General features: G+C 48.7%; 1 protein-coding gene across 1 annotated transcript in view; it reads left to right on the top strand.

The window, feature by feature from the left end:
- Positions 1-18476: 18476 nt before the first annotated feature.
- The window catches only part of MOB2 (MOB kinase activator 2), a 120281-nt gene continuing 112181 nt past the window's right edge, over positions 18477-26576 (top strand). Inside the window, exon 1 of the mRNA XM_063332954.1 lies at positions 18477-18763. Coding sequence (XP_063189024.1) covers positions 18747-18763 — 17 coding nt within the window. The 5' untranslated portion in view covers positions 18477-18746. The remainder of the gene's footprint in view (positions 18764-26576) is intronic.

Raw genomic sequence — 26576 nt, forward strand, 5'->3', positions numbered from 1 at the left:
GCGATGGATCTTTTCCTGCATTGATGGGGAGCAGAGATGGTGGAGAGCTGGGGATGCAGCCAGACCCATGTCTATCTATAGGGCCCAGTGGCTGGAAGCTGCAGCTGGACTAAATCGAAGGCTGAGGGATTAGGGGGCTAAAAATTAATTAGGGCATTCATGGGCCCATGGACGGCAAACAGCCACTCTAGGGGTTTTTGGTGGCCCGGTATGTGATTCGTGGCTCTGAAGCTATAGGCAGGCACCTGAGCAACCCCTTTCTAGTGGAAAAGACTGGCCAGGTCCTGCTCCAAATGGATATATACAAGTGCAGGGGATGGTAAAGATTGCCGAGCAAAAGAGCACAAAGGCATGGAGTGTTTGTACTGAAATACATTCTGTTATTAATAATTATTATTATTAAATTTTTGTTGCCTCCCAGCTATGCTCTGCTCCCACCTTCCTCTTGGCATGGTGGCAGCGTGTAGCCGCACACATGCTGTGCACTACGGCTAAACTGTATAAACATTCCCCTGGTCCCCCATGGTCAACTGAGCCATGGCAGCAGCAGTGATGTGCTGGGGGGGCAGCCGGCAGGCACCAACCATCAGCCCTGTTTCGGCTGGGCTGTGTTCAAGCAGAGGCTGGTGGAAGCATTTCCCCGCTCCCCCCTGCAGCAGGTTTGCTTTGGAGGCAGTAGAAGGCGTGAGCAAGCCCCCTGCAGCTCTGGCTCCAGAAAGCCGCAGCACTTATTGACTTAAACGCAGAAGGGACATCCCTCCCCACGGCTGTTTTCACAGGCTGGGCTAAATCCCCTGGTCTTTTATAAATCCACTCCCCTCATCCAGCTGCAATCGCTGGGTCTTTTGTAAAGCCTCTTGAAACTACTGCCATCATCTGCTGCTGGGGTAGAAATTACACTGCCCAGCATGAAGCTTCGGCCTCGGGGTCTGTTGACCCCACTAGTGGCTTCATTGCATGCCCTCCTCTCTCAACCACTCATTGCCATGTATGACATGGAGAGAGAAAATTATTTAATACAGAAACGTGAGTGTTGCTCCCACCTCCCTCCCCATTTACCGGCTCCTGGCTTCATCTTTCCAAACACACTGCCCTCAGGAAGAAGCTGCAGTGGAGCCCCCAGGGCTGACATCTTGTGTCACTGCTTCTGTGGGCACAGCTAAAACCCCTTGTGTTTTAGAGAGAAATTCCCTCTGGGCTAGGGTACCACTGGGCCATGGGGTCACCAGCCGTAGTGTCCCTGTGAGATGGGACCCAGGTGATGCTGCGGAGTACCTGCTCTTAGCTGGGGCTACAAGTATGCAGAGGCTCTGTCCCCTGGCAGAGGCACCCATGGGTGCACACCCGGCACAGCTTCCTCCCCCTGCCCCGGGGCCGAGGCTGCCTCTCCTCCCGCTCCTCATGGTTTGCAGGGCAGAAACCATTATTGCAACGAGAAACCCAGGAACGTCCTTTTTCCAGCTCTCGGGCTTTTATTGACTCAGAATGGCTGCCAAGCCTATAAATAAATGTTCCTTGAGCTAAATATAGCAGCCACTGAAATAGGCTGCTGGCTATTTATTTAGCTTGTGGCCTCTTTGAAAGCTTGCCAGTCCGTACTGCCTCTACCTTCGCGCCGTCCCACCCCAGGCTGCGGCCACCCACTGCGGGGGCATGGCTGAGTCAGCGTGGGGAGAAGGGGTCACAAAAAGTCAGCCCTCTCTCTGCAGGGCTTGGAGAGCCAGGGCAGCAGGGTCCGGCTGCTGAAAGAGCTTTGGCCCGCTGTACCCTGTACTCCTGCCCAGAGAGTTGGGGGGTCCCCAGGAGGGACATTTGCTGGAGCAGTTGGGCAGGGGCTGAGACAGCCACAAGCTGGTTTCCTCTCCTGGGAGGACTTGGGACCTTTTTCCAGTATTGGAGCCTGGAAAAGAGAATTTATCATCTCCCGCAGGCTTTCCACCATTGCTTTTCCACACTTTGCAGGAGTGTAAATACTCCTGGTGCACAGAGATGCTGTGTGTCAGGACCCTAAGGGCACCTAGGGACATGAATTGACCCCCACCTATGCACCCCTGCTCGAGAGAGGACACTCAAACCTATACCCCAAGCCGTGCCATGGCTGTGACCTGGTCTTGGGCCCCAGCTGCTGGGTGGACCTCAGGCAATGCCACAGCCGTGTTCCTTACTGCTCCTGGTGGTACCCCCTGGCTCAACTCTGCCTCATTATGTGTCTGGGAGATGCCATTTGCCACATCAGTGAGATGAGCCCTCATTAGGGCACTGCTCTCTGAGACCCTGCGTGGGATGCCTGTTCCTCCAGAGCCCTGTTGGTTGTGTATCAATGCAAGGGATGGGCTTCACCCCACCAGCACTGATGGAAAGCGAGGTGAGGACTGCTCTTGTGCTGCAGACACTGCCCTACACCCTGAGCCTAAGAGATAGAGGATGCTGCTTACCTTAGGCTGTGACGACTTTGTTGCAGCTCCATGCCAGCAAAGGGAAAAACCCTGTCACTCCCTGGAAAGCCACATTCACTCCTGGAGCAATCCAAGACATTAATAATGTTTAGCACTTACAGGGAGTTTTGCTAAACATGAGCTAATTCTTACAACACCCATGGGAAGGAGAAAAGTAATTATTGTTATTGGGCTTGATTTTTCCTTTCCCATGTACCCCTGCAAATGGGGATCAGCTCTACCAAATCCAGAGAGCTCTGTAAATCAGAGGAGAATCCCACTCACCCCAGCTTGTACAAATAGGAAACCTGGAGCAAAGACAACAGGTTATTTGCCAAAGGCCACCAAGAAGGCAGAGTTGGAGCCGAACGAGCAGGGAAATCCTGCCTCCAATCCTGCTCCTGTGCCACTAGGCTATTATTCCCCAATTGATAGGGTAATTCTGGTTCCCTTGCAGACCACCTGTGGGATGACACATCCCAGAGGGATATGGATGCCTTGTATCACTGCTTTCCTTCTTCTCCACAATGTCACTCCACAAGGCAATGAGATACCCTGCTCTCAGTGGCAGTACCCCGGTCTCAGATGCAAACAAAGCTCATGAGTATATTGGTTTGGAGCACTGCTGCGGTGAGTCCTACAATTCCCACCTGTGACCCCCGCTCCTCGAATCACAGCTCCAGACCTACTGCTATGTGTGGTTGACCCCACCAGCCCTCAGCCACTGGGAAAGCAGCCCCCATCGCTGTGGCCCTTGCGACAATGTCAGCACAGGGGAAAGGAGCCGATGGGCTGGTACTTGGGCTTGTCCCAGCCAGACAGTGTTGGAGCAAGACTGGCTTAGAGACCTGAGGTGATGCTGGGGTCCCTCCTGTGGCATGGGGTCCCACCTGGGCCACTGAGGGGCTGTTTTGGGAAGCCCTCGGTGAAAGCAGAGACCGAAATGAGGGTAAACTGCCTGCCCGGGTCCTTAGCAGGGAGAAAGGTCAGTTTTAGGGGGTTCACTAAAAATAGCAATGCTCCCCGTCCACACTCTTGTCTTCAGCTGAAACCTGTGCACTTCATGTCTGAGTGGAAATACTGTCTGTCGGCAGTACCCAGATGATGTAATTTAGTTTTCCAGGCTTCTGGGCTGAGCCAGCAGCTCGAGCCAGTATGACCGGAGAAGCTTTATTTAGAAAGAGCCCAAGTGCAACCGAGCCCAGGCCTTCGCGGTACCTCTCTGCCACCTCCCTTCCCTGCTGATGCAACCCTGGCCACAGCAGGGACGTCAGGCTGCCTCAGGGGAGGTTGCTCTTGGGAAGCTCAAAATGGGACCCTGTGGGGTGTGTGGGAAGGGATGCTTCAGGGGGCAGGTGAGGGTGATGCTCGGTCTGTGTCATCTGCTGTCCCTGGGACTGGGGAACCTCCATGTCCCTCCATCCAATGTGCATGGCCAAGGAGCGCCCATCGCCCCAGATGCCTTTCCCCTCCCTCCATCTCCCTGAGTAAATCAACCTGAGCCTTCCAGCACAGTAGCAGCCACCCTCCTCATCCTCACGCTTGCCATCTCCAGGCTGGGTTACTGCAACTGAGCCTCAGGTTGGCTCTTGGGGCTTTTTAGTTGGAAAGCAAATGTTTTTCCCTGCTGACACTCTTTAACCTGCCTCCTCTCCCTCAGCAGCATCTCCTGATGGCTGAGTGGCTAAGAATAGCCCTGCCGCCGGCTCCAGGCTGGTGCTGTTTGCTCAGTGACTCAGAGCTGGCCGGACAGGCACTTACTCAAAGGGCCCCATTACTCATCCGTCTGCATTGCCCCAAGGATGGGGTTTGTGTCTCTCTCTTGCCTCTCCTTTAAAGATGTTTTATTTATTTCTTTTTAATAAAGCTTGCATCCACAAAGAGAGGTAATTATCCTGCTGTGGATTTACCACTAAATATGTGTGCCCCGACCCAAAATGCTGCAACCCTCATCAATCATGCTGGCAGCCCCTCGGTATTGCTCCTGCTCACTGCCCTGCTAGGAGGGAGCTGTGTGGGCAGGAGCAGGGCAAAAGAAAATGTTTCCCAAAATCGCATTTCATGGCACCAGAGTAAGCATGCAAACAAAAATTCTCTCCTCCAGAAACCATCCATGTTGGATGCCAGCGTGGATCTGGCTGTGCCCAAATCCAGCTGGCCCCTCAGATGCCTACATCATGACCCAGCTGCTCCCGTCTCGCTCACAGCCCACATTAATTGCAACCCTCCTTCCTCTTCACAGAGTGTCTCATTGCCCAGTGGGTGCTGCGGTGTCTGCAAAACACCTTGGTGAATTAAAGCAGGCCTCCATGTTAAAAAGTGGCTCCATTTCCAAACAACAAAAAGGCACCATCTTCCCCATCTGGTTTGCTCCCCTGGGGCACCCTCTGAGTCACAGACAGTCATGCTGGGAACAGAACTGCATCCTGACGGGTGAACATCTGTGTCTGTAAGGCGCTGCCGTGCCAGCACTGCCACTGCTGGGGGAGGACGTGGCTCCTGTGCCTGCCCCACTGCCATGGGGACAGTCGTTCAGGATGCAGCAAGCACGGCGCTGGCAGCACATCTGCAGGAGGTGTATTGGGATGGCGTTTCCTTCTTCAGCTGCTGCTTCATCCCTGTAGTCCCCCTCTTTTGCTGTTCTTCAGGCTCTTCTTCCAGCACTTCCAACCCTGCCACTTCATGGCATCACTCTTCAACCCTCCCGTCATCAGGAGGCCTGTTACTCCAGCCCAAGATGCTTCAGCCTTGGCAGCACCAGGAGGGCTACCTGAGAGCAGACACAGCCCCTGCGCTGGGGCATGTCTGGGGTACCCCAAGCCAGGTCTGGTTTGTGTCCTGCAGAGACGTATGTTGGGTGCAAATAGATCCACCCCACATGGAAGCAGGCAGCTAGTTTGGATTTGGGCTGTGGCTGGTGTGCTTCTCCTGACCACCCTGCCCTGGGTCTCTACATAACATATGCCAATGGCCTGATCCTGCACCGCTAACGCAGGGGGAACCTCTCCATCCATCTGGGACGAGCAGGCCCCCAGTGTCTCTCTGCAAAGCCCTGCACAGGAGAGCCAGGGGCTCACACCTCAGAGGAGATGGTGTCTCCAGCTCTGCAACTCAGCCAAGGCTGATAGCAGCCAGGCATGCAGGACAGGGGGAAGTGGGAGCCTGGACATTCACCTGCAGGCTGGAAATGAAGACCCTGCATGCCCTGGTAAACGCATATTTTTGTGCTCCCTCCATCCCAGTGACCTCCCCTCAATGTCGACCTGTGGAGCCATCTGGCTGGGAATGATGGCCAATGGAGAGCAGGACCCATCTTCAAGGCTTGCTCTTGCCTCGCAGACCCTACTGCCGCCCCATGGCATCCATCACACTGCCAACAGCTGCCAAGCGTCTGGTGGCAAGTCCGGGAATTGAGGGCACAGCAAAGCCAAGCTGTGCCAGAGGAGGCAACGGGCCATCAGTGGCCCAAACCAGAGGTTTGTAGGACACCTTTCCCTGGCACCTGCCTCAAAGCCGGGCTCTGAGCAGGGCTGGAAGGAAATCCTCGACCTGTACCTCGAGCAAAAGCCGTGCCCTGGCCCCGCAGCACCCCACAGCCCTGGCAGGACCCGGCCTGCAGCAAGGCATACGAGCTACCTCTAGTGGCAGCTCCCGGCAGCTCGAGAGTTCTGTAAACCACCGAAATTTGTCTGTGCAACACCAGGCGATGGGAAAGGAACTTTACCCTCATTCATTTCCTTCAGGAGCGCTCGGGGCGATGCTCGGTGCTCGACAAACCCCGTTTTGCAAGCATGCTGAAGCACCACTGCAGGCATTTGGTACGAGGAGGAGGAGGAGGAGGAGGAGACAGAGGAGAAGGAGGGAGAGATGAAGGCCAGCAGCTGTTCACACACTATGATGGACAGATGCAGGATAAAAGTCTGGAGGGCAAAGCTGTCTGCAAGGCAATAGCCCACGGTGCAACAAAAGCCCTCAGCCTGGCTCTGGCTGCACCATGCTGTGTGACATGAGGAAGGGCAGGTGCCCACCTCTATGCTTCAGCTTTGAAATCTTTTGCACTCTACAGGTGCCAATTACTGCATAACAGCAAGGCCATGCTGGCTCAATGTCTCTGCAAGCAACCTGCCCTCCTGCAGCCTGGCTGGGAGGGACACATTGGCTCTGGTGTCCACAGTGTCCAGCTCCCATCTTATCTCCAGCACACTGGCCACACATGGTACCGGGGAAAGGAAGGGCTCCATGTGCTCCGAAGAGCCACATCTGTCCTGCTTCATTCACCTGAACCCTGTGGTTCAAGTCTTTCACATCTCTAAAGCCACTGGAGACTGTGTTTGGGTTGGGGCATTGGCAAACTCAAGGCACCAAGTGTTGGGCTGCTGACAGATGGCTGTACAAGATGCTATAGTCCTCTACACTTTTAGGAGACCCTGCTCTGCACCCCAAAAATCCCTTACTGACATCGCAGCCTGTCCTCTTCATCAGCAAGAGAGGTCAGTGACAGGACCCCACTGCCTTCCAGACTGTGTGTCCCATTTGTGACCCACGTGCACAGTCCCCAACACCAGGAGCTCAGAGAAACTCTGCAGCAATACTCTGGCTCAGACCATCACTTCAGGATGTGCAGGGATGCTGCTTCCTTCAGCCTGGCTTCAAGGCTTGGCTTCGTCTTTGCCCCGGCATCCCCCAGGCACAGCAGAGTGACGAAGCGCCTGCATTCAGGCCAAGGGAGCCTCCACACAGTCGCTGCTCAGCAGACTTGGTGGTGCCCCAAGCAAGGACCAGACGGCCTCGTCTCCAGCCAGGGAGCATTAGCCTTCCCCCATCAGAGACACTCCTCAGACCTTGCTGATGCCAAGCAAAAGTACATCATAAAGTCGACGTGCTGCCAGGGCTGCCTCTCCCTTGCCCTGCTTTCCCCGTTAATTGCTGCACAGGCCATCCATTAGGGACAAGGGCCAGGACGTGCAGGAGGTGCTCCCCGCAAGCACCTGGCATGCCTGCCTCTCACTGGCTACAAACTTCTGGGGCAGACTGTCACAGATGACCAGGATATTTTGGTCATGTGGCCCCTGAGAAAATGCCCAGGTACCCAGGGCTTTGTGCCGCTTTATCCCTGCTGTGGGGTGAGCCAAGAGAGCCATGGATTCAGCTCTGAGTGCTGTGCTGAGAAGGGGGCACAGTGGGTACGGACAAGTCAGAGACAGGAGAAGAGCAATTTCCTTCAGGTTGAAGGCACAGGTTGATTAAGCGTGCCTGTGGGGGCCGTAGCTGAGGCCCTAATGTCACTGGAACAGCACAGTGGGATGCATTCAGAGGACTGCAAACTTTCTACCCTCCCCTCTCCCCCCTTAGGCCTCAGTCCCCTGGGTCACGCAGGGTTCCTGAAGTGCTTTCGGCTCTGAAGAGTTTTCTTAGTTGCTATTTTTTCCTGAGGGAAAAAAAAAAAAAAAGGAAAATTCACTATTCCTCTGCAAATCCTGTACGCCATGCTCCCCTGGCTCCCCATGCTGCAGCACTGGGCACAAGGCTGGCACAGGGGAGGCAAACCCCGCCAGGCAAAGCAGGAGCAGGCAGCCAACAGGAATATCTGAAGCTCAGGTGCCTGATGGACTTCTGATGGTGGAGTACAGAGATCTCTTAGGAAGCAGAATAACCTCCTCAGGTAGGGGAAGCCTCCTTCTTTGGGGTATTTTTATATCAGAGTGGATTAAAGGGGACACAGCCAGCAAGATAACCTGGATTACTGCAAGGAGTCATCTAGCTCAGATAACCTCTGTGGTTTCGCCAGCTCCACTGCATATTCGGTAGTACCCAGCCAAAGACAAGCCTTGATCCCCCTCCTCACCAAAAAAAGAGTCCATGCACAGAGAATTAATGAAAAAGGATCCTCCTGCTGCCACCTGCACCAGGCAGCACTGCTGCCAGAGCCAAAGAGATGATATCAAGCCTTTCTCCAATACAGACTGGCTGCCCTTGGCTCTTGCACCCACCAGAGCCATTAGCAATGAGCTCACCCCTCTATTATAGCTGATTCAGGGAGTCTGGAGGCTCTCGGAAGCGCAGATATTGATCCATGCCTCTTATGCATCCCTCTTGGGGCTTTGGTTTCAGGAAACCTTTTTGTCTCTCCTCTCCTTGTCTCTCCTCCACAGCCTCCAGGAATGTTTGTCTGAGGGACCTTGGAGCTGGGAGTTAAGGGAAAAGCAAGTGGGACCGCGGTGAGAAGGATGGGGGGGTTAGCCTGGCCAGCACCACCTGTTTGCTGTGGCTGACTGCACTTTATTCATTCTCTCCATCTTCCTCAGTGGAGGAAGGGAGGACTTTTCCTCCAGGTTAGGGTTGCAGGTTAAGGGAGGGAAAGCCTGGTGCTTTGCATGGGAACCAGGCCTACCTGGTCTCTGCTCATCCATGGCATGGACTGTTTGAAGGGCCTTGTGCCCACAGCAGTGTCTTCTCTCTCTCCCACACTTGCAGAGCTGTCAGCATGACTTGTGCCAACCTGTAAACAGGTAACTGCATCTCTGTGTGAACTTACCCTGGTGGCACAAGCAGATAAGCCTGTTAGTCTGCTGGGGAGCACTCAGTTATGGTAATGATCAACTCAGCAGCATCCTGCTATCCGTGAAGCACAATCCTGCACCCCTTGGGCTGCTTCTCCCATCTATTCAGGCCCACCTTGCCCGAGAAAACAGGTGGCAGGGTGAGGAACAACGCTGGGCAGCTGGGGAGTCAAAAGACTGGTGGAGCTACAGGCAGAAACCACGTCATCTGCTCTGGGCTCCTTTCCTAGGTATGAAGCAAACAACTCGCTGCCTGGCTCCTTATAAAATGGGCTCCCTCGCTCCCCCCGTATTTGCACGAAGACTTTCGGGTGCCTGGGTACACTTCATAAATGACTAATGAGCCATTGCAAACATTAGTGCTAGTGCTGTCTGCCAGAAGCAGACCGGGATCAAGCCCTCCCTTGCATCTATCAGCTCCACCCAGGAGGCAGACTTGCCTTTGACAACAGCCAGATGAAGAGACAGGCAGACAAACAACCGCCTGGCGCTCTGACCAGGCAAACTCTGAGTCTGGCAGCCCATGGGAAGAAGCGGCCATCAGAACAGAGAGGAAAACACATGTCTTGCTACAGCAGCCTTCACAGAGCTCCTCCAAAGAGGGGTTTTGATGGTGGCTGTGTATTTCCCTGAAGGCGGGTTAGGGCTAGCAGGCAGAAGTCTCTCATTTTTGAGTGGGTTTGTGGACAACAGAGCCTTGAAGCCTGTGGATACCCTGAGGAGACCTCCACACTCATCCAGAGTCCTGGTGTGTCCAGCACAGGGGGTTTTGTCTCTTCCTTTAAAAACTGTTCATGCAGCCCCGGTTTGTAGATGGGACACACACCTTGTAGCAGAGGCCTGATCTCATGAAAGGACCAATGGGTGCCCTTCCATACCACCATGTCTTCATGACACCATGTCTTCAAACTCCAAGGAGTTGTTTCAGCTGGTTTCATGCACATGAATAATGGATCTATGGTAACAACCACTGGCATTTTTTTAGGTGATGATCCAGTCATGGCACCATTTGATCCCCACGCATCTGAGGAAATTGCCCTGGGCAAAGCTTTCTGACCCTCACCCTACCCTCCTGGATTTCATGTAGCAGCACGTTACCATAAGCAGGGGCCAGAATTTAGCTGACTCTGTGCACTTACTGCCCTTGCGGTCGTCAGAGTCAGAGAAGAAAGAGGACAGGTCACCTCCCATTGCTAATGCTGCAAAGTAGATAAGGAATAGACCTGACCTTCGTTTACAGTGTTTGCTAGAGAAATCAACACTACCTATACACAGAAAAAAAATCAATGAAATGCCACTTACCAAAAGAATCCTCATTGGTCTACATCAACAGAGCCTCATGTGGCCACTCATGCGTTCTTCAGCAGCCCCAGCAGAAGCTCAGCGCGCCCGTCTCCAGGCTGTGTTGGCAGGGGTTCTTTGTTTCTACCAGCACACCAGTTCTGGCACTGTGCACTCTGCCCTGAGCTGGTTTAGGGGAGCCTCATCAGCACACTACATTTTTTCCCAGTTGCACCCTGCAAGTTGTCTGTTGCTCATCTGTCTTTCCCATGTACCTGCTCCAGAGGTGCTCCAGGAGCCAAGTGAGGAAGGGGAGAGGGTTCCCACCACACAGAGCAAACAAGTCCACCTCTCAACACTCCCGACCCCCTCCCAAAGCCTCCTTTTCTCTCCAGCAAGACCACTACCCCATCTGTGCCTAGCTCGAAACCGTGTTACTGGTTGGGAATAGTTTTCACATGAATCTTCCCCTGCAACTCCACCTCCAGGAGCAAACAGCTTTTACTGCTTGCTTTTCTTATGGCCATCAGATGGTGCCATTGAGTCTTCTTGGGATGTGAAGCCCGCAGGACAGCAAGCTGGCACCAGGGATCACAGTGGCGTCTTGCTCCACCTCGCTGGCAAGGAATAGAGCTTTATTGCCCAGTTCCAAATATGGCAAAATAAAAGAGATTTTTCTAGCATAGGTGTTAGCAATGTAAAGCAAATTCGGGGTTTCTGCTATTCCAAAATACATTAACAAGCACCTGTGTCACCATTTTTTCTTTTTCGCACAAGACTTTCAAGACTGGTGATCTTGCAGCTGCCTCCAGTGATACCAGCGTAGGAGCAAGTGAGAGCAGCACAGGAGCACTTCAGCCTCAATTCTTATCCCCTATAAAAAAAAAGAAAAGAAAAAAAAAGAAAGAAAGAGAGAAAGGTGTTTTCACTGCTGGAAAGATTTAGAGAACATGAACTGAGTTCATGCGGCAGGGCCAGAAATAAAAGAAAGCAGCAGCGTTACTGAAAGCTCCCTTTCCCTCCACGACAACAATGTGGGACACAGGATTTGCCCTCCTTGGGCAGTCCAGAAAGTAGGCAGCAGGCTGCCTGACACTCAGGGGTGATTGTGTCCCCTCCACATTGCCCTGCCTCTTCCCCCTTTTTTTTAGCACAGAGTACACTGTACGGAGAAGAGGCTTGTGCACTGAGGCACGCTGCTTGTGATGTGCTCATCACATTTGACTTCTCCCCTCCAGATGTGGGGCCAGGACTTCCAGGGCTTTGGTATTAATAATTCTCTTTGTGTTTTTTTTGCAATGACCAGAGCCTGGCACGGGCAGCCCTGCTGTCCAGCTGAGGCCTCTACCTGACATTGCAAGTATGCATGAATAATAATTGATTAGTGCTTTTCCTGGGTTGGTTTGAGGTTTTAATTGTGCAAGATGAAAGAGGAGAAAAATGCTAGTGAGGTGAGGAAGGAGAGACAGGGGAAATAATTACAATTGCATTTAGTCAGTGGTAAGAATGGCCGCTGAGCTAGGCTGGGTAGTTTCCAAGCACGGTGGAAGCCAGCTTCAATTTCATAGCATAATCTTTCCTGCGCCCTTAAAATAACTTCTCCCTGCCCCCAGGGTGTCACAGGAGCTGAAGAGCAATGTGTGCCCCTTCTGTGCACAGCCCCACGCTGCTCAGCGCTCAGTTATCATCCGGAGGCTGGTTTGAGAACAGTGGCGTCACCCATGTCGCACCAAGGCACTGAGTCCAAGCCGACACGGCTTGAGGAGAAAGGAAGGGATGCTTTGAAGACCCAGACCTGTGGTCTTCCTGGGAAGGCAGGTGCGTGGGGAGAGCTAGCTGTTTGAGCTTGTCCTTGGTGCCTGGTGAAAGAGCAGCTTCCCCGAACCGCTCGGCAGAGATGGGACCTCTTTATTGTCAGGGCTAATTGCTCATGTGAGATGTATTTACAGAAGCAACTGTTTGTGCAGAGCGGGGCAGACAAACAGACTCCTGTTCTGTTAGGCACCCTTTGTAATCGGTGGGGGCTGGGAACACTTTAATGCAGCCATTGGAGACCGCATTTGTACCGCAGGCACCAATCCTGAGCCGGGCTGGACGGTGCCAGTGGGATGCTGAGCCCCTGTCCCACTCCATGACCTCAGCAGCAGCGGAGGCACAGATCGACTGGCTGGATCCAGCCCACTGCTTGCTCTCCCCCACGTTATGTGAGCAGGCTGAGGGCTCACAGCTTGCTCTGCACAGGAGCTGCAAAGCAAACCCATGGGTATGATCCTGGTACATGAGTCTCACCGTCACCCCATGGCTTGCAAATCCAGGGCTGCTTCCATTTGGACATACGGCTGTGGGGGGCAAACTCTGGCCTGCATGAGAAGCACCTCGTGCATGTGCAGATGGGCTGCCTGTCTCCTGGTGGCAGACGTGGCACAGGCTCTGAGGTCACTTCAGAGGCTACATGGTGAACTGCTTTATGTGTAGTTGTACCAGACGGAAAGACATGCCAGAAAGTTGTTCTTTGCCTTTACAAATAACATCAAGGACTGGTTAAAAGCATCCAGGACTGAAAAACAGACTTACAGGCTCTTTGCTGCCTGCTGTTTTTTTTTCGAGGTGGAGGCCTAGGGGGAGTTTTGCCATCTGGGAGAGAGATACAGCATTAGGAAAATAATGCAAACAATTTCCGGCACTGTCTCCGTCTTCCTGCAAAACCAGTGGGGATGGGCAAGTCCTGGCTTACTTGCAACACCTTTTGTTTGCAGTTAGCCTGTAAGCCAACCACATTGAGAAGATATCCCTCTCTAGACTTAAAAGTATATCTCCTTTTTCTCACCCTGTACCCTTTTCTCTGCCCTGACACAGGCAGTAGGATAAGATACGCTTGGTGAAGAGTTTATCAGTAAGGAAACACAGCACCAACTACAGCAAGCTACGAGGGAGGTGGTGTGTGGCTCCTGCTTCCCCTTTCTGAGGGGCCATTCAAATTGGCCAGTGCTGGTCAGGCAAATAAGAGCATGGGTTTGGTTACAGCCTGTCCACAACAATGTGGTATCGCCAGCGCTGGGACAGAAGAAAACCCACACTCATCCGTCTTAGAGAGGTCTCTGACACATGCAGGTCAGCCTAGGCATATTGACCCCATGGGTGGCCACCAGCATTTCCTAAGCTTCCCAGCTGAAACTAAAACCCTCTTGGCTATTATTCAATTCACTGTACCATAATTTTTGTATTCCCTCCTTGGGAGAACAGAGAAATCCACCTGATTTAGACCACTCCTAAGCAATGAAGGCTTCCGAACATTTACACATCGGCTCTCACAAGACTTTTGATGCAGAAGGAAGTGTTTCTTTCATTTTCCAGATGTGGAAGCTGAGGCGTGAGGGAGGCATTGCTCAGTAATACCTAATTAGTGAGGGGAAAAATAAAACCCAGTCACCACCAGTCTCGTGCTTCAACATCCACTCATAAGTTGTTGTCTGAAAGAGGAAATGCCTAATACTTCTTATTCTTCTGTGACTAGGAGAGAGAGACTGAATTTTGTTCAGCATCCCTGGAAATGCAGACTCCCCCCAAGGACAGATTTTTTCAGCCCTCCTCCCTGAAGCTTCAGCCCTCTCAGACATCTGAATAAAAGCCATATTTCCGAGTTAGTTCAGGACCCAAAATTCCCTTTTTTTTTCTAATCTGGTCCTCGGCAGCATTGGTTGTCTTGTTGCAAAACTATATCTAAAATTTCTTACTATTACTGGCAGCAATCAATATTTATAACCACTCACAGTGTTTATTTATAAAAAAATCAAATGTTCCAACCAAGAAGAGATGCTGTTATTAATATCCAGCATGATTAATAATCACATTCAGAATTGCAGGCAGGCCCACGCTGTCAGACTCATGCACTTTGCTTTTTCTAATGGCTCTGCAGGAATTCGAACCGTAATATGTTTCATGCACAGGGACAAAGATGTTTTGTCTCAGGGAAGGAGTATGTGGATGTTTTTGACTTAAAGAGCCAGTGTCGCATTCAGAGCTTCAGAAACACACGATTTTGATCCCAAGCCCACCAATCTGCCACGTCTTCCCAGTGAGGGTGTATCTCCTGATGTTGCTGAAGACCCAGATCTGAGCAGCAGATTTGCAGCTTGCTGAAAAATGTTACACCCCCTGTACATCAGGGCAGCCATCACCTGCTCTGCTTCTCTGCCACCCACTGGAAGTATCTCAGCCAGGCAAACGGGTTCACCTCTCTCTGCCTGCTGAGGCTTCTCAGCTGCCCAGGGTAAGATAAGCTCCATGGGAATGATGTTGCCCCAAATCAAGAGAAGGAAAACTCATACAGCCCTGAGCAATGCTTTCTTTCCTCCTTTGCCTGTTCCTTCAGCACTACCACAGCCACTTAAGGAGAGAAGAGGGAACATGCAAAGATGTTTTCAAGGTATCAGACATGAGGCTACTTGGCCCCACACCAAATATTAGGTGGTGAAGAAGGGCCGGGTGTTTCTGATGCAATAAGCCAGTAAGGGAGCAAAGTTCACTCCCACTCCTTAGTGCTCCGCTGTGAGAGACGATATTTGCCCACCTGTGGGTTGCACTTTTCCTGCTGCAGGAGGTAATGACAATAAAAAGAGAGGCAGTAAAGGGACAGAGTTGCAGAGAGACCAGTGCCTTGATTACTTCCTCATAGCCACTTGCCCTCTGTGTCACTACTTTATTACCAGACTGGCAAAGCAAGCCAACTGAAAAGCCAATGTGAAAATCAGCTATATATGACAGACGTTGTCTGCGCTGCTATCAAACATCCTGTTTTGCACAAATCTAGTCATGAGAACCGCAGGAGGGAAAAATAAGGAAGGAAACCTTCAGGCTTGCTATTCCAAGGCAGCTCTCAGCCAGTGCTGAGGCAGTCTCGGTACTGCAGTGTCTCTCTTCAGGGGTTATGGGACCTAGCTGAGCCCTCTGATAGACTGGGACAGCCCTCAGGTCCGTGCTGCCTTGTATCTTGGCTTTTATATTGAGCTCTGCAGAGCTTTACACGACTGCCAAATGCTCATGTGAGAGGATTGTCTGCCCCAACTCCTGTGGCCTGGTCTGTATGGGATCACCCTCAGCTTCCCATCAGCCAAAAAGATCTGGTGCTGCTGAGGAACACCTGGGAACAAAGCCACCCTATGCCTGGAGGCCAGGAGGAGCAGGGCATGCACTTTTTTGGGGTCCTCTTGTGCCAGCCAGGCACGGGCGGACATGGGTGGCAGAACAAGGAGGACAGGAGTGAGTGAACGCAGTTTTCCTTGCAGTGCGTCCCAGGCCAAAAGCCTTACAGTTCAGATCCCACAAGCCCACAGAGTGGACTGGCCCTTCTGTCCAGACTGTCTGGCAATAATCTTGTGATTTAAATCCTGTTAGACACAAGTAAGCTGCGGGACAGTAATCCAGGGAAGAGTCGATGCAAAACCCTCCAACGTCAAGCATTATAAACCTCCCCGATCCTCTGCACTTCCTAGCACATCTGTATGCCAAGAACCCTCTTGTTAAGCACCTTATATTCATGTCCTACAGGGTCTAGCAAGCCTGTTGCGCTGAACAAGGAGCACCCTTTCTTTATGCACGTGCATAGGGCTTAGCACAAAAGAGCCCCACGGCCTGCCAGGCTTGCTATTGTCAAACAAATAATGGCTGCAATGAATTTTTTAGAGGGTTTAGAAACAGAAGGGGAGTAGCAGGACAACCACTGGAGACTGCTCTTGGGTTGGCACATCTTTTGCTCTTCAGAACTGCTCACGCAGGGACCTGACTGACTGGGGATGAATGTGAAATGCTCCGTCTGCCAGAGGGACTTCTGGGGTTTCCAGGGGCTGAGGGGAGAAGGAAAAAAGCAGTAGGTGTAATGTCAATTTGTCAATGGAAAAAAATGATAAAATAATCACCTTAGGTGAGGTATAGATAAATGCCTTGTGCCATTGGAAGGTACAATACAAAAGATTAATGAAATAGATGTTTGTTGTCTGAGTTTCTTTTGCATCAATAATTCTCCTAGTGCCAGTTGCCATATATTTTCCTTGATACAATCAGGAGGAAAACAGCTAATCTGACATGACAAACTCATTCTATCAGAAGTCATCACTGCTTTAAAATGTGTGTCATATGACCAAACGCCCTACTCCTCGTACAATGCACCCCACAGTAAAGTTGGATGGAGCTCATCCTCAAATGCCCTGCCAAAAATACTCGTAACAAAGGGCAACAAGAAAACATAATTCAAATGAGGGACATCTGTTCTCAAATGTTTGCAGATAATGACTAGATCAAGTGTCTGCATAAAGGATAATTATTTTCTGCAGATGGTTTGATATGGTATTTTAAACGTTGTAAAAAATCCTCGTCCCAGTTGCTCAGTAAAGTATGCGCGGTTTTGCTGCAAGACACCTCTTTCCTATCCTCTGCTACATTTTCTAAATGCAAAGATAACTAAATCTATAAACAATTAAGAGATAAAATGTAGGTGTTAAAGGAAAATACTCAGTTTGAACACAGACAACACACATTTTCAAGGTCTGGTCTTCCATTTCTTACATTACACTGCTGGATACCCAAATAATTCTCGGGGTGAAGTTTTGTTAGAGCAAAATGGCAAAATAAAGCAGTTATGTGTCGTGCAAAGGGATCCCCAGCAGATTTCAGAGGGAAGGTCAGTTCCAAAAATGACGGTTATATGCTTTTTAATAGAAAATAGTTCTACCGCCTTTCTTCAAGACAGAGGGATACAAAACAACCACAACCAAGACTCGTTCTTAATAAATCACCCCTGTGACATCCCCTGGCAATACATTACTAGCCCCAGGATAACACTACTCCGTTGAAACTGTCGTTGGAGTCAGTGTGATGGCTGGAGACCAATTCATCCTCCCTGAACGAGCGGGGCCACATCCCTCTGGGATGAGAGGCCCTGGGGACCCCCAGACCCACAGCACCACAGGGCTGGGAGGGCCCTGCATGCCCCCGGCACAGTGGGGTGGAGGAAGCAGGGCAGGGGAGGAGGATGATGGCTCAAACAGCCTCTGAAAGACAGTCCTTCCTCAGAAAGATGGTGACTGCAGGGAGTCCAATGAAGTAGCCATCACTCTCCTATAACACAAATAGTTTTTAATTAATATACATGCCCAAAGCATGCGATCACCCCTAGCAGATCTGTCTCTGTGATCATCTTCACCTAAGCAGGTGCTGCTGATGGGGGGAAATCGGTGAAGAGGACATCTGCTGGACTGGAACAGCCTTTGGAAATGCTGCTCCTCAATGATTTGCACAGAAAGGACTTCTCTTTAAAACAGTTAGGATCGTTTCCATCTCAAAGAGGTGTGGTGCTGGGCTGCGGGGGTGGGCAGGTATTGTCCTGTCTGGTTTTGTGGAGCTAACAGTTGGTTGGTTATTTTTGCAATTCGAGGAACTGAGAAATGAAAAATTTTGAGTCAAAGAGGAGATTCCAGAGCACAAGGCGCAACCAGCAGTGGAAAGAATGTGGCAGGTGAAGGAGGCAGCCAGCCCATGTCCTACCTTGGGGGCCCTGACACGGAGCTCCCCTCAGGGAGCCTGTGGCATAGAATTATAGAATGGTTTGGGTTGGAAGGGACCTTAAAGATCATCTAGTTCCAAGCCCTCTGCCATGGGCAGGGACACCTTCCAGTCGACCAGGTGGCTCCAAGCCCCATCCAACCAGGCCTTGAACACCTCCAGGGACGGGGCAGCCACAACCTCTCTGGGCAACCTGTTTCAGTGTCTCACCACCCTCACGGTGAAAAATTTCTTCCTAATATCTAATCTAAATTTCCAGTCTTTCAGTTTAAAACCATTACCTCTCGTCCTACTGTTACACTCCCTGATGAAGAGTCCCTCCCCACCTTTCCTGTAGGTCCCCTTTAGGTACTGGAACACTGGCATAGCAAGAACTGAAGCGCCGAGGCCCAGTCCTGGTCACTGAAATCCCCCCAGAGGGGGAGCTGCGTAACGCTGGAGGGACCAACAGCCCCCAGCCAGGAGGAAGCCCCTCGATGGGCTCCGCTGCCCTCAGCCCCTGGGGGACGGAGGCGTGCCAGGCTCCCCCAGGCCTCGAGAGCGTTAAGGGCGGCGCCCGGACTACATTTCCCAGCATGCCCCGTGGGGCAGTCGGGCGGGGCGGAGAAGGCGGGGGGCCGCTTCCGGGTTGGCGGCTGGCGGCCGCCAGCGCCGTGTGTTTACTTCCGGCCGCCCCAGTGCGCGAGTGTCAGGCTGAGGAGGGGACCCAGCGGCCGCCCCGCCCGCGTCGCCCAGCCGGAGCCGGGCAGCGGCGGAGGGAGGGAGCGAGCGAGCGAGCGACCGACCGACCGACCGACCGACCGACCGGCCGGCCAGGGGAGGAGCAGCCCGCGCCCGCAGCGGCGGCCCCCATGAGCGGGCGGTGAGCGGCGAGGCGGCGGCGGGAGCTTCCCGGCGCGGCGGGGACCCAGCCATGGACTGGCTCATGGGGTGAGTGGGGGGCCGGCGCCCGCCGGAGCGGCTACCGCCTGGGCGGGTTTCCCCGCTCCTGGGCAGCCGTTGGGGCAGCCGTTGGGCGCGCGAGGGGCGCCCCGCGGGCGGCGCAAATGACTAATCAGTTATCCGCCGTGGAGGTGACAAGCGGTGTCCTGCGGTGACAGCGAGAGGAAGCCTCAGAGAAGGCGACAGGACCGCGCAGAGGCTGCCCTCGAGGGGAGGAAGAGGTGCAGGGGAGCCCTTGCCTTGTCCCGAGCGGTCGCTCTCTGAGAAAAGTAACTCTTCCTTCCTTTTTTGGTTTTTTTTTTTTTTTTTTTTTTAGGGAGGTCAGGCGTTGCGGGTCTCCGTGCTTCTTATCGGTACGGTGTGGGGCTAATACCTCTGCGACAGAACGTCGCTTTAACCCGAAAGGCTTGCCAAGGTTTAAATGGCTTTCTGTGGAGAGGAAGAAGAGACCTCGGCAGAGATTAAAGCCAAATCAGAGCCACGCCAGGGGGCTTGGATAGTCTGGTATTAATAGTGCTAATTACATAGGGACAGAAGGTAGAATGCGCTTTGCTGTTGGTTTTACGTCTGAAAACCTCAGTGCGGGAGTGGGAGGTGCAGTTGATGGGAGTGACCTGATATGCTACCAGTATCCCAAGCAAGATAAACTTGGTTACTTCTTGCATGGATTGTGCTGGCGACCTACACTCAGGTGAACTGTGAATAATTATGCTTCAAAATCACATGAGCAGTAGGTCTATGCTTCAGCAAAATCAGTACTGCAGTGATAACTTGCTGCCCTTAGTTTCTTCTTTATAGGAGTTTCATCCGGTTCCTGAATGTGATCTTTACTGTTTAAGTTTCCTCCTTTTCTAATGTGATGCGCCTAGAATGCAAAATAAACTATTTTGTTGCAGTTGCTAGACGTGGTGTATTAGAAGGATCACTTGTGTGTGCGATGCTTTTAGTCTGCAGCTGAACTGTTTGATGGTGAAAGCATGGCACTTGTTACTTACCTTCAAACTAGATATGGCCGACTCTTGAGCCAGTTGTCAATACTTATGCTTTGCTATAAGTTTGACCCCTCAGTCTGATGGAGTGAATGCTGAATATCTGTGGGGTAGATATTGATGGGTGGCTTTTCCCTCCAGCAGGCTGAGTGGTGGAAATGCAGTATTTGTGGCACGTGAAGGGCATGTGGCATATGCCACAAACTGCAACGCTTGCATCTTTTAAGTCAGAGGGATGCACTCTATTATTACATGGTCTTAATGAAAATATACAAAACAAGCTTGTTTTGATTTGTTTCGTAACAACCACAAAGCAGAGGTGGTCTGTTATATTTACTTTGTAAAAAGTAAAAGCTGAAGTGTCAAAGTGACACTGTAATTACAAGAAAAGTCAAACCCAGGACTCATGCAAGACATTTGGATGACTCAAAATGCCTCATTTGTGCAGTTGTGCTTATTTTGTGTGAATTTTTTTGTAAAGCAGAGAAGAATCAAAGTTTAGTTTAGCCAAACTTTTGATATGTTAAAATGCCCCTTTTCTTGTGAAAAATATTTTGGGCTTTTTGAAGTTGCTATGAAAAAATTGGCATTTGTTCTGTTTTTTTTTTTTTACCCGAAGTGGGTGGATCCGTCCATGTGTGGAAAAAGACTTGCCTGTTTTCCCCATTGTAATGGGACTGGATCCTGAGTCATTTGTGTGTTACTTGCTTGTTCTCAGCTATTTCCTGATACGTTTCTCGCCTGACCAAACCCATTGTTGTCCCACTGATGCTCTTAATGTTTTCTCCTTTAAAACTTTGCAAGTTCTATTTGTGAATATTGGGGAGGGTTATGGCAGGAAGGGTGAGCATTGATATTTTGAAGGGGGAACGGGTAGAAGGCCTGAGGGACCTTTTCTTATTCTGTCCAAGTTATGGCTGCTGTTAGCAACTACGTGTATAAATGAAAACATCCTTCTTGCTTGTTTGTTGAAAAGAAACTGAGGATGTTCATCTGCCAGGGCAAAAGTTTGGGTAATGTCACTCAGCCTTTCTTTCAGTGAAAACTTCAGCTGTTTGCATCTCTTGTGTGAGAAGGGAAGAGCTGCAGAAAAAACCTGCAGAAACAGTAGGAAAACAAGTCACTCTCATTAACCAAACCGTCAGTTTCTGTCTGTGTCTTGGGCCTCTGGAGAGCAAATTTTATTGGTCTGCTTCTTGGTGCTGTCACTCTTTCCCAAATGAGCGTCACCACTAAGAAAAGTACCATGATCTTTCTTATTCCTAACTGCTTTGGTAACATGTTGATTTGCAGTTACTGTTTTCTATATACTTGCTCACAAGAACCTTTCTTGTATGTCTCGCGTTAGTGGTTGTGTGTTCTTAACATTTGGTATGAGAAACAACTTCTGTCTTTTAACTTTGTATTCCTGAGAAATTAACCTCAAGCGCAAGTGTGTTAAATTAGGCAGCGGTAACAGTTGCTTCTGTTCTAGATCTCTACCCTTCAAGCTCGTGTTGCATTTGTCCACAGACGATTTAGACTTAGATCTGCTTTATTCCTTGCTGGTCCTCCCCTTCACTTGTGGATTCTTGGAAAGCGGGGGGTGGATAAGTTCTAATCATACCAAAAAGGGCAGCAGCCCAAGTGTCTCCGATCGCCTCAGAGTGCTTAATATACAAAAAATGGAAGCTGAAGCTTATAAACAATAGTGAATTTATTACGGATTAACAAACAGCTATAGGCTTATGTGGTCACACAGCAAAACTTCTCTGGATGCTGCCTTCTGTTCAGTCAAGTGTTTCAAAATCCATCCAAGTCCTAGGGAAGAAAGCTGGAAAAAAAATGGGCTGCTGGCATGTTACAGTGCGCAGCCCAAAGACTCTTCTGTGGTTGGTTGGTATCTTTTACCCTTCGACTGAACATAAGCCTTAATACTGATATTGGTGGAAGACTGTGGTTTCTTCAGTGCATTCTCTCTATTTAAAAAAAAAAAGGCCATTTTAAGCTTTTTTTGTTGTACATAGGATATACTTTCAGTGCAATTTTGACTAGAGATCAGTGGAGCTTAGTTGCTTTGGTCACCAACACATGACAGAGATCTACATTACCCTCTTTGGAAGAGATTACAAACTTTTGTGTTTGAAATAGCATTGATCTGCTCTTGAAGTTCAAAGGCAGGCATTGTTCCTTCAGTTATGAAACTTGCTTTTTCATTTGCTTTAAAATTTGTAATTGAAAAGGAGTAAAACATATTAATGGTACTGGTAAACCTTACACAGTGTCAATTATTTTTAATCTCAGCTGCAATGCCTGATGCTGTAACACATTTTTGCCTAATAGAGGAGGATTGTGAACTATTATGTAAAAAGGGGAGAGAGAAACAAATCATTTCACCAACAATTACCTGTTAAACACAAAACATAATTTGGGGCTACATCTGTACTATATACTTTGTAGCTTAGCAGGCTAATAGGCATTTATAATCGAAACTAAGAAAACTGAAACAGTTTAACACAGTTATGATGGCAAAACACCTCTGTAGATGCATCTTAAACTGGGAAAAAAAACTACCTCTCCAGAAATATGCTGGAGAGCCTTGTACAGGCTACTTGAAAAGCCTTCAGCATGTAGACCAGCCCCTATAAAAAAGGACCTTGGTGGGGGGAGATCGTTCATTTTTTTATTTTTTTTGAAGAAAGCTTCTCTTTCCGTAAACTGGTGGCATTCCCTCTTTACTCTTACCTCAACACCTCTGAGCACAAGAAAAACTCTACATCCTTCAGAAGTGAAATGCTACTTCTAAATTCTTCAATTAAGATTATTTTCTGTTGAATGTGTAGCGATATTTTTCCCTGTAGCAGGAGACTATGTTATTCCAGGATCAGTGTAAGCTTCTCTTGTACTTGTGAGCTGCGGTGTCCAGTCCTTTCACTTCTGGTACCAGTGCCCTTATCCATATGGCTTGATTTCAGTGTGGTACTAAGGACTCTCTTTCTGAAGGAAGACCGCAGCATGTAGCGGCTTGTTAAAAATAAAATTTTAGATGCAAAACTTCTGTTGTGTAATAAAGCTTCTTTCTTCTGGACAACAGGGTGTCTAGCTCTTGGAGGGGGTGATTTATGTCAGTAAGAAATAAGTTATGGGAGCATGTTAACTTCACACAAGTGCGTTATCTCTCTGCCTTTCTGTGCCTTATAGTGACTTGATAATGATTCACAGCTCCTTCTCCCAGACTTAATTAGAGTGTAAGTGAAGTAAAAGAGAAGGGGCTGTGTGCACTAGGGATTCCTCCTGTCTTTAGATTTTAAGTTGTAGACCTTGCACCATCCAATGCTCGATTACCTCTTCTTTCATGTGTTGCCCTGATGACTTAGAAAAGAGGGCCTAAAAATGATTGAAGGCTATCTTCTTCTCATATCCCACATCTTCAGCTATGAGGACAGTTAGAAAAGCAACTGGCCTAGAAAGATGAGGAAAATACAGATGGCAGAAGAAAGAAGCAAACTCCTGATCAGAATATCTGTGCCTGAAGATAGCACAGATGAGTTTGGTTCTACTCAGGTGCTCTGTGATCTGCAAGATAGAGCAAACAGCTACAGCTGTAAACTGAAGAAGGTCTAATTCGATGAAATAGCCTTCACACAAGTTTTATTTTGTAATGTCAATTAATTCATTATAAATACCACATATATACACTGCCTTGCACAGCCTTCATCTGACCAGGACAGGTAGTTGGAAAGTATGTTGTATTGAAACAGCACAGTAACTATGCAAATTCAGTCTTTTCAAGTATATGCTATACTGATGATTTTTAACAAACAGAAGGCCTGTCTGTCATGCATTTATTTTATTTAGCTATAACTGTCAGAGACTTAAAATACAGTGAGCAGGTTTTCCACCTGTTTTGGATACAGAATTTTGCCACATAATCCCAGCAGTGATTTTGAAGGCTAGAAGAAAAGTCACACATACAGCTATTTTGCTGTCTTCCATTCTGCATTTATGGAAGTGTCTTAAGAAATTTCCTCATAAGGCCTTAAGACACTGTCCAGTTCAAGATATGCTGTGGTGAAATATGAGTAATATTGTTATGCAGAGAAATCCTAGCCTTGAGCTAGAACAACTAAGGACTAGATGTTAAAAAAGCACACGTGTTCTAGTTCTGAGTCAGTAAAAATCCAATATGCTAATTTTTCAGCTGTTAGACTAAATCTTTGTTGCTTTTGAACAGGATGCACTATCATAGAATCTTAGAATATCTCAAGTTGGAAGGGACCCATGAGGATCATCATGTCCATTAATTGTAAGGAATGCATCTTGTAGTGGGAACAGTGAGAAATTACGCAGCATACTTATCTGTCAGCTTGGCTGGTGCATAATACAGTTGAACCAAGAAGAGTACTGCTGTCTTTGCCCATCAGACCTTTATAGAAAAAGGTAGCTAATGATTTTTATTCTAGGTACTGTGCAAAGCTTCCTAATTATAGCAAATATTTCTATAAAAAGGAAGGACACTGGAAGTTCTTCAGCTGCTGTAGCCATAAGGAATGCTTTCCCCTTTCTTCCTTCAGTCGTCTTCACTGAAGAAAGTCTCCTGCCTTTATAAGGGAGTTTTCCCCCTAGAAACTCTGCTGCAATGTCTCACAGCTTGCACAGTGTGTGTATTTGTTCTGTTTTTTAACTGACCTCACAACAGGTGTTTCCCTTGCATTACATTCCCTGCAAATTCTTGGCTTCACAGGCCATTTTCCCTACTTTGAGGGAGCTGAAAATAACTGTAAGCCAGACATGTCCAGTCCTGTTGGGCAGGGAAATATTCACATTTTCCTTATTTACTTCTGTTTATAGGTGTAACATCACCTGTGGGGTCCCAGGTTGTTCTCCCCAGATAAATCTAGGTCTGTCAGTTCACTGGTTACTTATGAAAATTCAATATTGCTTCATATATATGAGCAGTACCTCTGCTAAGCCAGAAGTTAGCTGTGAAAACAACTAGTACAACATAGTCCACAGGTAAAAGAATACCTCCATTAAATATTAACTTGTAATATTCATTAGTATAGTAGTGGAAGGGTGCTATTTGTTTGAAACGTGAGTTTCCAGGGCTATTGTAGTCGTAGAAAAGGAGTCAGGACTGGATGAGAGCAATTTAAACTTCTCAGGCATCTTTTTCCCTTATCTGTCTCTGGTTCTGACAGTGCTTGGTTATATTAGTGAGATTGTCACTGTTACAGCTTTTTTGCTGTAATGCAAAACAAAAAATAACTGCAGAGCCTTGCTCCCTGTAGTGTCCTGGTATAGTTAATTATTGATTTCTTGGAGAAAATGCCGAATAAATCTTGTGTTTTGAAACCTGTGTTATTTAGCAAACCACAGAATTTGTTATCAGTTAAGCAGTTACTTTCCTTTGGTCAGTACAATGCACGTGAATGCTGGTTTGTTCTTACGCGAGCATTCTTCATCCAACAAGGATTTTATTGAGGGGCAAGAAGGAGTAGATCGATCTCAAGGTTCCTAAAGTAAAATGAACAATTACTTTCCTTAAAAAAAAAAAAAAAAAAGTTGAGCATTCTAAAAGTATATCAATATTCCTTCCTTGTGTCTCTGCATGTTACTCTCTTCTCCTTTGTGCTAGTGTCAGTATTCTGGAAGGCTGATAGGTTTAAATGCTCATCTGACTGAAAACTAATGTCTTTTTTTCTTCCTTTTTTCTTTTTCTTTTTTCCTCTCCTAAGGTTAGTTTTCAGCTAAATGAGCTCCTATAGCCTATTTGTGTAGCTACGTGAATAACGGTAATAGCATTATTGAGCTGGTGAGAATGTAAAGTTTAGGGACCACTCTTTTTGTTGGTAGCAAGGACTTAAATCAATTGAATGTAATCATGTAGTAATGTGATTATTAGTGCTAATTACTCTGCAAAGAATTAGTGATTTTCTGATGATGTATCCCGTGTCTTGAACTGTTTGGAAGAGCTGCAGAATATCTGAAAATAGGAGATGCTACGACTAGGCTGGTATCTTGGAGCAGGTAATGGCCTGAGAGCACTGTCGGAGTTGCTGTCCTACTGCATTACATTCAGTTTATGGCTAAACTATAAATATACTCTCAGTGAACTGGATATTTATTAATAAGTCAGAATTTGTAATTTGCTCTAAATCAGGTGTCATCTACCTGAGAAAAGTGCTAGCTCTGTCCTGGTGTGAATGTGAAGGTATTTTGGATGCCTGGCTGAATCCAGCAGTCTGATTCAAGAGAGTTTTCAGGAAGCTTGGTTCACGCATGATGGCCTACATAGCTTTGCCATATTTCACTGGCAGTTTCCATCTGTTACATCTACTGGATGTGGGCCCAGAGCAAGCATACTTGAAAGAGTAAAATTAATAAGAGGCTGCAATTTTTAGATAGCTGTGTATACAAGTTTGAACTTGGTGTTGTCAGATCTGCATATTCTGCAATCATTGCTGACCTATTAAACAACTTTAATGTTTGTCTCTGCTAGTGGAATGCTATTGAAGTAATCTTGTGCATCATTTTTAACCCATGTTTAGCCTTCTACAATCAGTGATAAGGTTGTGAAACTTACTTGCTCGGTTCAGTTTCTAAATGCCCTCCTTAGCAATCTTTTCACCCATCTTATTATGCAGTAAAAAAATTCAATTAGGCTGTGTCCTTTACTGCACTAAGCTTTACAGTGAATTAATGTGGGTTTTTTAAAATTTATTTTTGCAATCATGTTGTTTATAACATTACTGGAAACTGTTATATCAGTGAGACTACTTAAGGAAGAGCTGTTGCTTCATGACTTTGTTCCAGCGCTTCAAACAGTGCCA

This window comes from Chroicocephalus ridibundus, chromosome 4, assembly GCF_963924245.1.
Source record: "Chroicocephalus ridibundus chromosome 4, bChrRid1.1, whole genome shotgun sequence".
NCBI lineage: Eukaryota > Metazoa > Chordata > Aves > Charadriiformes > Laridae > Chroicocephalus > Chroicocephalus ridibundus.